Source organism: Lipotes vexillifer, unplaced genomic scaffold (assembly GCF_000442215.2).
Source record: "Lipotes vexillifer unplaced genomic scaffold, Lipotes_vexillifer_v1.1 scaffold360, whole genome shotgun sequence".
Lineage (NCBI taxonomy): Eukaryota > Metazoa > Chordata > Mammalia > Artiodactyla > Lipotidae > Lipotes > Lipotes vexillifer.
This window is the reverse complement of record NW_006787175.1, coordinates 415,839-425,958: the sequence shown is the minus strand read 5'-3', so window position 1 is coordinate 425,958 and position 10,120 is coordinate 415,839. Positions and strand designations below refer to the sequence as shown.

The window sequence follows — 10,120 nt, the reverse complement described above, 5'->3', positions numbered from 1 at the left end:
AGTTTCTTTAAAACAATAACCGTTCATTTACCATACCACCCAGCGATTACACCCAGGGGCATTTATCGCAGATAAATGAAAATTTATGTCCATACAATATTTATGTCCATCCCATGCACAGGGATGTTCATTGCAGCTTTGTAGGAGATCAAAGCTGGAAACAACCAAAATGTCCTTCACAGGTAAATGTTTTTGCAGCACTGCAAACGAATGAACTATGTACTGATACACACAACAACTTGGATGGATAACAAAGGCTTTATAGTGAGGGGAAAAAATGCCACTCAAAGGTAGATTCCATTTATACAACATTCTCAAACTGACAAAATTACAGAGAAGAACAGGGCAATGATCACCAGGGGTTAGGGATGTTGGGGAAGTGATGCACATGACTATAAAGAGCAGCATGAGAGAAATCTTTGTAGTGGTGGAACAGTTCTGTATGTTGATTGAGGTGATGTTTACAGAGTCCACAGTTTTTTGTGATAAAATATCATTGAAATATACATAGTACCAATGTCAATGTCTTTGATATTGTACTACCGTTATATAAGATGTAAACATTGGGGGAAATTAGATGAAAGATGCAGAAGACTGTCCTGTACAATCTTTGCAACTTTCTATGAATCAATAATTATTTCAAAACAAAATGTTTTTAAGTATGTCTTGTAGAAGCCAAGAGAACCAGCACTCAAATCCCACAGCTTTGTGGCCCCATCTGGCTCTGTTTCAGGGAAGAGTCTGAGTCACTAGAAAGCACACCCCAGGAAGGCTACTAGATAGGAAATGCTTCTGTGGTTATTGCTGGTTGATTGGACAACCTCAATTCCTCTATTAACCCTCTGAGAACCTCAAGCTGAAGTTACTCTGAACAAGTGAGGGCAAAGAAAGCCAGTCTTGCTGGGAAATGGATTGGCAGTTCACAGAGTGAAGTCATTTGTACTGAGAAGGCATCTCTCTGAGACCCCAGGAGGATTCCTGCAGTGCCACCAAGCAAAATAGGAGAAAACTGAGAATGAAGGAGGCTCCCCATATAGGCTTCATCTCTTAAAACAAAAAGGAGTCAGAGTAACTTCCAGAATCTTAAAGGATTAGGGGATTGGACCAGTGGACTAGTAGTGTTATAAATCTCTCCATGGGATTCACAATAGGACCCTTTGAACAATTTGGAAGAATGACATTGCTTTCACTATAGCTTGTGCTCTAAAGATGGATTGCTAGGCTTCCTTTCCCAGAGATTCCCTCCAGAGAAGCCAGATCTACTATCCTGCATGTCTTTCTTGTACCCACAGGACTTTTTGGATTGGAAACAAAAGAAAACAGGAAGTTTGTGATCTAAATGTCAGAGGCTTCTTTCTGTTTTCTTTCTTAAATATTTTATATTGGCATATAGTTGATTAACAATGTTGTTAGTTACAGATGTACAGCAAAGTGATTCAGTTACACATATACATGTATATATTCTTTTTCAAACTCTATTCCCATTTAGGTTGTTACAGAATATTGAGCAGAGTTCCCTGTGCTATACAGTAGGGCTTCTCTCTCTCTCTCTCTTTTTTTTTTTTTTGATATACCAATGTACTTATTTATTGGTACCAGAAAATGTGCCCACTCACTTGAATTTGTGGTGCACCCATGGGATTAGTTACCATTCACTGCTTTCCACTGGTGGCCAGTCCCTCTCACAAGGGATGAAGGAAGGATGGGCTGTGCAGAAGCTTCAGTTGAAGCCTCTTATCAGAGAAGTCCCACCTCATGTTGTCCTCATCATGGCCTTGCGTATTTGCCTTCTGAGTCTGTGCTGAGTCACAGGAGACTTTAGACAGGTTGTCTTGTTTAGGTCCATGCCCACCTTTGTCGTTATGAAATATGTGGCATTTTCATCTCATACATACGCATGTTTGAATCTTAAATAACTGGAGAATTTTCTCCAGGTACTTCTGCTTCTTGCTGGTTTGGTAACATTATTTCTGCTAACTTTGGTCATTCCCAGTAATTCTCTCTCTTTTTCTCTCTCTCTCTGTCTCTCTCTCTGTCTCTCTGTCTCTCTCTCTCTCTCTCTCTCTCTCTCACACACACACACACACACACACACACACACAGATTCTCTTTAAGACCCATCCTTGTTGACGCTCCTGGGTGTTCCCTAGAGAATCCTAGGAGTTCCCCTAACTTCCCAGTAGAGGGACCTCTGGTCTAATTCGTAAATCTCAGTTTAGGCTAACCCATATCTAACCTGATGCTCCTTGACCCTCAGGATGAGAAAAATGAGCTGCATCTAACTCTGAGATAAACTGAGAGCCATCAGGTGTTTTAAACAGGGTGAAACGTTATGCTCTGGGCAGCCGACATAGCAGTTTGCCTGAGAAACAAACTACTGAAGGTAGGCACCATGTCAAAGGCAGCTGCCAAGTCCAAGCAAGAAACAGTGGTTGCAGGGATGGAGAGAGGATGAACACTCACCGTGCCATGTGGCAAACCTGGCAGGCCTGGATGACTGATCAAATGCAGGGCAGTGCCCACATGTTAGGCTCTGGTTAGCTGCCTATGTCCCTTCCATTATCATGACAGTAGATGAGAAGATGCCGCACATTGTGGGTGTGTCTGTAACTCTACGGGTAAATTATTAACATGTGCTAGATGCCCAGCAGAAGCCACAGGGACCCTGTAGAGAGGACTCTGTCCATCACAGCCACAGTGATTAACTCTTGTCTGCTTACAATGTTGCTTTATGTACTGCTTTGACAGGCAACCGGCCCTTGTCTCTATGGCTCTTGGGAGGAATGACTTATAGCAATACAGTATTATTCTAAAATTCAGATCATCATTTCTAAGTAAGCATCTTAAGATATTACCTTGCTTATAACTTAACATCCTGTACAACAGTGCACTGGATTCCATCACTTTGGGAAACATTTTAAATTTCTCTTCTTGAGGAGTCTACAGCTTAATCGGAAATGGCTGAGATCATTCCACAGCTTTGATGGGAACCTGCTAGCACCCACTTTCAAATTTTTCAGGCACAGATTTCATGTCTCTGCTCTGCTGCACACAATTTTGTGCTGGAGAAAACTGCACGTGGTTTTCTGAGGAAGCCTTTGGTCTTTTCAGCAGAAAGCTCACTGGACCACCTTGATGCTAGTATGTTTGTATGGGGGTGGTGGGCAGCTGTGCATACCGTAATGTCTCCTCCACTTTCCTAAGTAGTTTTCCTTGTGAAAAAGCTTCTGACCCCAGTACAGATTATTTCCATTCAATATATTCCTATATGAAGAATTTCTAGGTTAAGATAGTGTTAATATTTTTAAATCTCTTGGAGATGCAGTTGACTGAATTTATTTCAGGGTAATTAGTAGTAATTTATAGTTTCATCAGCCATATAAACTGGGTGCCAGTTTCATGATAACTTTATTTGCATTGGATATTCCATGGGCTTTTATTTCATTCTATGCTAATTTAATAAATGAAAGCTGGAATACTGGTCTAATATTTATAATAGGTAATATTGTCCTCACGTATTAGTGAGGTGAAACAGTTTACAATGTCATTTTCCATTTGTATTTCAATTGTTTTTTGTCACCTGTTATCTTTTGCCCATTTAGTTTATAGAGGTTTTAGTTTTCTTCACTGTACAATAAAAATCTTCATACTAAATTTATCTATATTTTAGAACTTTGAAATAATGGGCCTTGAATTTTCTCTCATTGCTTCTTACCCTGTAGTTTCCCATTTTCCTGGATTTTTGTTTTCTGCCTTCTGTTTTCATAATGTCAGCTGTTCTTTCTTAAACCTTTCAGTTGAATATTTGGCCAAGTTTGTTTGTTTGTAGTTACAGTTGTATTATTATTGTAACTCATCTTTAATTACATTATAACTCTAGTCAGGTCTTAAGCCCTAGGCATTGCTTAAATTAGGTATTTGCTTTATATCCGATGATGGGATAAATGAGATTAAGGATTGTCAATGGGAAGTAAGCCTTTCTGCCCTGAAGTAAAGCAAGCCACACCTTAAGCATGGCACCAAAGTCATATGGTGCTACTTTCCAAATTTTGCTCCACAAAAAGCCACTTGCTCAAGTCCCCCATGAGTGAATGATTTGGAGAAAACTATAAAAAGCATAATAAATAAACTAAAAACAAATAAGAAATACTAGACCTATGTGTCACTTTTCTGGCCCAGCAAAGCCTCTTTGGGGGATAGTTCTCAGTTGGGACAGGGCTGTTGCCTTCAATGGGCATTTGCTGTTGTCGTCAAAATAACTAAAGACTGATTGGGGCAGTAGCCCAATACTCTCTGAACCACGGAGCTTACAAGAAACTTCTTTAGAATTTCTGGAAAACCTGGTCACTTGGACAACTTACCAAAGATCCCCTGTAGCCAGGCAGGTCCCAGGGTGGGGGCAGTCGGGGAATTGACTCTGCATCTTATGAGTTCATCTCCTCTTCTAGAAACTCAGCTTCCTAAATGCAACTGGATTGGACGTGGAGAGGAGGTTTCACCTTGCCCTATGACATAAGAGAAAAGAAGAAGCGTTTGGGCCCAAATGCAAGTAGAATTATGGGCAAGGGTTATGAAGCAAGTACTAGCCTAAACCCAGGTATTTGGGGTGTTTCTTCACTGCAGCAGGGGCTGCACTGAGCCACTGCAGGAGCAAAAGAACTGTGGCAGGCCACTAGGAGGCAGACGAATACCACTTTTGCCATTTACCTCCTCTCTGGAACTTCATCTTCACCAAGAGAAGGGGGGTTTAGGGGTGGGGTTCTGGCTCCTTCTAGGACAGTAGAGATGGCAGCAGCGCTGATGGTCCCAATCCACGTGAAGACAGTGGTACCTTCAGGAAAGTCCTTTTGCACACACCAGCCTGGTCAGGTGTGCATGAATATCTTTCTCCGAAACTCTCCTGTCCACATCCACTCCCTCCCACACCAGGCCCTGCACCCAAGGGCTGACTAAGGCTATTTAGCACATCAGACATTGCCAGCTGACGTCTCCTGTATGTTACAACTGATGGCCCCTCCCAGGAGCTTCAGCTAGACCTCCGTGTTGTCCGCCTCCTTCCCCCCTACCGCCTGCAATCTGCAGGATCCCCAGTTCAGTGAAGCCTGGTATTTCCTTTTCCCTGTTCTAAACCTGGACGTTTAGCAGGGAGTGTGTTTCAATGCCCGTGTCAATGTGTTGATGAAACCCACATTTCCTGAGCTGCTGGATACCCACCACCCACCACATGACTGACCAATACCTCTTTGGCCAATTCATCCCCGTGGCTAACAAACTTGGTAGTTGTGGTCCTGCAGGTCCTCACTTCTCACATAACCTTAAGAATATTTTCTGCTCCAAATTACAACATTATTGTCTTGGCACAGGCATGTCCCATTTAATTATTCTACTTGAGTCTTAGACACTCACCTACAAAATGGGAATAATGCCTACTTTGAAGGATTATTGTGAGGAGTCAAGAGGATTAAAAACCTCCTCTTGATTCAGCCTTGCTGACTTAAGCTTTACTTTTGCTTTAATCTTACGTTTCACCACCCATTGCAATCACTGCCTAATTACAATGCATGTAGCACTGTCTTTGAAAAGCAGTTTTGTCACCGTGGTTTCTACTATCACTGGTAGTTGTCTTGATGTTCAGCTGTATTTGGAGAGTACAGTAAAACTTGGCTCCCACTATCTAGAATAAAAATTAGAATAAAGACAAACACTTCCATGTTATGCTGAAATTATATTTATATATAGATATAGATATAGATATTTACTTTTCTGCAGACAGCTTTTACTGATGAGTCATTTTAACGTTCAAAGAACAGCCTATTTTGATGCTACATAATCTGTACCAGAATGAGATGGATAGCTTCTCAAATTCATTTCACAAAGCCAGCACAACTCTGATAGCAAAACATAACAATTATAACACAAAACAGAGAATCACAGATCTCACTTAAAAATACAGATGCCAAAATACCAAATAGAACAGTAGCCAGTTGAAATCAACACCACATGAAAATGTACAAAGCTTTGGCAGATATGAAAGCAAATTGAAATTCAAAGTTACACACAGAGAACTGGAACATAAACACCAGAAACAAAACGTCCCCCCCACCCCACCCTGTCAGTGGCCTCAGGCCGGGGACCCAAAGGAACAATGAGATATCGGCTAAACCACATTAGCGGGGAGGGGGGCTGCTGGTGGGGTCATCGGCTTTATCATCAGGGCCAGGCTCATCCTCATCCAAATCTTCAGACTCACACTCTGCCAGCGCTTCATAGTACTGGTATGGCCAGCACCGTGGATCTTTCTTATAGAGCTTGGCCAAAAACTTCAGGACAAGCATCTTGCTGGTTTCGAGGAATGCTCGGGGGCCCCAGAGGAACTCATATTCTGCTGGCTCAGTAAAAGGGATTCTCCTGTACTCTAGGTACTTCTCTCTTACAAACACTTCGGTGATGAGCTTTCTTGTATTTCCTAAGAGACCATGTGTCTCCCGGACATCCAGCCCTAACTTGTACAGAAAAGTAAAGATCAGGTCCTCCCTGACACAATTGCCTTTCATAAAGATGAGGCTCAGAACCACCATCAGGAGTCCTAACTTGGGCCTGTCTAAATAGGATGAGGCTGCTTCACCCTTCCGACCCTTGTTGATGAGAATATAAGAGTGGTTTTTGGGATCAATTTCCTTCAATTGATAACCAAAGACACACTCCAGCTTGTGGCTGGCACGGCTGATGATTTCTAAGCACTCATCTTTATATTCACGGATGATGAATTTCACCATCTCTGAGCGCTTGATGGGCACCTTGGCTTGGTCCTTGACCAAGAGGAACTGCACCAGTGCGTTTGCTCTCTCATCCAAGGGAGACAGTGGCTGAGTCTCCATCTTGGGGTCATCTTGGGTTGCACCAAATCCCTGAGCAAGATTAGGGAGCTCAGAGATGATCAAGGACGGAGGGCTAACTGGGCTTTCCCAGAGACCCAGGGCCCTTGAGGTGCTCGGGCCCTCCCAGGCACTCAGGGCCCAAGAAGTGCTGGGTCCTTCCCAGCCACTCAGGATCCGGGAGGTACTCGGGCCCTCCCAGCCACTCAGGCCATGGGAGGTGCTCAGGCCCTCCCAGTCACACAGGACCTGGATAGGGGTTTGAACCTCCCAGTCATTGAAGTCCACACATTCCCAGGGCCTGGGGGCCTGCCAGGTGCACATGCTCAGCATCTGGCCCCTGCCATCCTCCTCTTCGGTATTCAGATGCTTCTTCTTCCGGGTAGCCTTGCCCGAACGACGCGGAGGCTCAGTGGACGTCTTCGAGGCCTCTTGAGTGGTGGCCATTGCCTTGGGGGCAGCTGCCGTCACCATCAGGATGCTGGGCCCTGCCTTGGACGCCTTCGAGGCATTCACATTGGGCTGTGGAACCCATGGGACTGCAGGCAAGGCCTCAATGCAGGCAAATGGATCCTGCAGAGCAAGTGGCAGTGATTTTGGGGTCTCTGAGGTGGCAGACGGGCCCTTGAAGGCATTAGAAGAGGCAGGCTGGAACTGGGAGGTAGATGGAAAGACCCTTGGGGTGGCAGTAAAGGTCTCGGATGCGGCAGGCAAGTTTTTCCAGGGAGTTGGCAGGTGTGCTCCAGCAGTTGGCATTGCCCTGGGAGCACAAAAAGTGCCACCGAAGATCATCCGGTCCTTTGAAGGAGCCTTGCGTTCCTTTGAAGAGGTCCTACGTTCTTTTGAAGAGGTCCTTCGGTCTATAGAGGAGGCCCTGGATTCTCCTGATGGAGTCATCAATGATTTAGCAGAGCCCATGGGAAAATTTGCCCCCACTAAGGGGGCTCCGGGCTGGCCCTGCAAGGCTGAGGGGGGGCCCTGCCAGGAGGGCTGGAGTTGCATGGCTGGCAGCTCTGCCTGCGAGCCCGAGGGCTGGGCCTGCTGGGTGGGTAGCTGGATTTGCAGGGCCTTTTGGGAGGCGGGGGCCCCGTGAAAGGGCTGGTCCAGTTGAACCAGTGGTGGGCCCTGCCTCTGGGCCTCCTGGGTGGGCAGGGCCTGCCAGAATTGCCCGGGGGCCTTTGGAGCCTGCCAGGCCAGGCTGGCCTGGGCTTGCTGAACTTCCTGGAACTCCATTGAGGTTGGCATCTCGTGTGGCACCGGAGCTTGGCCTTTCGGGGCCTGCCAGATGATGGGTGGGCAGTGCACAGCCTGCGGGGCTGACAGCGCGGCCGGCAGAGGGGCTGGCATCACGGCCGGGGGCGCCTGCGGAACAGCGGGAGGTGCGGTGGGCATCTGCGGTGCTGGAGGGGCCGTCGGCACCTGTGGGGCCGCCCGAATTGGTGGAGCCGCCCTCAACTGCGGGGTGGGCAGCCGAGCCTGCGGGGCCTGTCGCAGAGGTGGTGGGGGCGGCAGAGCCTGCCAGAGAGGCGGCGGGGTGGCCAGGACCTGCGGGGCAGGTCGGATGGGTGGCGGTGCCTGACGGATCAGTGGAGGTGCCTGGCGGATTGGGGGTGGGGCCTGGCGCACCGGCGGGGGGCCCGGGCGGATGGGCGGTGGGCCCGGTCTGATGGGTGGTGGCCCCGGGCGCACAGGTAGAGGTGCCTGCCAGGCAATCGTTGGAGCAGGCCAGGTGACCTGTGTGGTCTGCCAGCCCAGGGGCGTGGCTGGCCAGCCTTGCGGTTGGGCCTGCCATCCCGGCGAAGTGGTCTGCCAGCCCGGGGGTGTGGCCAGCTGCGCTGGCGGGGCCTGTGGACCCTGGGGAACCTGCGGAGGAGCCCTTATAACCTGTGACTGGATCTGCAGGATCAGAGGCTGAGCCTGTGGGGCCCAGGAAGCCATAGGCTGCGCAGGTGGGGCCGGCGCAGGCGGCTGTACCATCGGGGCTCCTGTAGCTGGAGGCTGGGTGATCGGAGCTCTTGAGCCTGCAGGATGGATCATCAGGACTCCAGGACCTGGAGGCTTGGCCATCGGGGTTCCTGGAGGCGGAGGCTGGGCCATCAAGGGTGCCGGGGGTGGAGGCTGGGCTACCGGGGCTCCTGGAGCAGGAGGCTGGACCATCAGGACTCCCGGAGTCAGAGGCTGGGGAATCAGGACTCCTGGAGCTGGAGGCTGAGCCATAGGGGTCCCCGGAGGGGGAGGATGGGCCATCGGTGTCCCCGGAGGGGGAGGGTGAGCCATCGGTGTCCCCGGAGGGGGAGGATGCGCCATGGGGGTCCCCGGAGGGGGAGGATGCGCCATGGGGGTCCCCGGAGGGGGAGGATGCACCATCGGGGTCCCAGGAGGGGGAGGATGTGCCATCGGGGTCCCCGGAGGGGCAGGATGCGCCATTGGGGTCCCCGGAGGGGGAGGATGCGCCATTGGGGCTCCGGGAGCTGAAGGATGCATCATCAGGACTCCCGGAGTTGGAGGCTGGGCCATCGGGGCTCCCGGAGGGGGAGGATGGATCATCAGGACTCCCGGAGTTGGAGGCTTGCCCATCGGGCCTCCCAGAGGGGGAGCCTGGACCATCGGGCCCCCTAGGGCCGGAGGTTGGGCCATGGGAGCCACTGGGGCAGGCGGCTGGCCCTGCGGGGCCTCCCAAGCAGGCTGAGGTGCCTGCCAAGCGGCCAATGAAGCCTGCAAATCAATCGGAGGTGGATCCCAAGGGACTGGTGGAGCCCGAGAGGAGGCGGGCGGAGCCCGCATCAGAACCGTAGGGCGGCTATAGACCGGAGGCTTAGGGGCCTCCGCCGGGGGACTCGAATCACCCAAATTCTTACTTAGCTGCGACATGTCCTTTTGCTCTGACAGCTGGTGAGCCTTTTCCTCCGACAGCTGCTGGGCCTTTTCCTCCAGAGAGAAGAGAATGCCTACGTGGCTGCTGAGAGGATTCCTCCCTGCTGACTGGTGAATAGGAAGTGAGTGCCCTTAGCTCTGCAGCTTTCCGCAGTAAGGAGGAGGGGGGAAGGGGGCTCAATCCCGCCCCTTCTCCGCCCCCGACCACCACAAGTGGATAGTGCATAGGGGCGTCTACCAGAAATCCTGGCTGACACAAGATCCCTCCTCACTCCGTCCAGTCCCCAAATGCAGCCTCGTCAGACTCCCCATGGATGAGTTTTCACAGGGGAGTGACAGGAACAGATTTATGTTCTAGAAATCACTCTACT

The 10,120-nt window shown here is 49.5% G+C and overlaps 1 protein-coding gene across 1 annotated transcript; it reads right to left on the bottom strand.

Annotated features, from left to right (window-relative positions):
• Positions 1–5,883: 5,883 nt before the first annotated feature.
• MAGEL2 (MAGE family member L2) lies at positions 5,884–9,850 on the bottom strand. Its single transcript, XM_007459892.1, has one exon. The coding sequence runs from the start codon at positions 9,744–9,746 to the stop codon at positions 6,168–6,170; it is 3,579 nt and encodes a 1,192-aa protein (XP_007459954.1). The 5' UTR covers positions 9,747–9,850; the 3' UTR covers positions 5,884–6,167.
• Positions 9,851–10,120: the final 270 nt, after the last annotated feature.

Bases quoted from the DNA above. Each gene is read 5' to 3' on its own strand.
- MAGEL2 (XM_007459892.1), bottom strand. From the start codon at position 9,746: ATGTCGCAGCTAAGTAAGAATTTGGGTGATTCGAGTCCCCCGGCGGAG.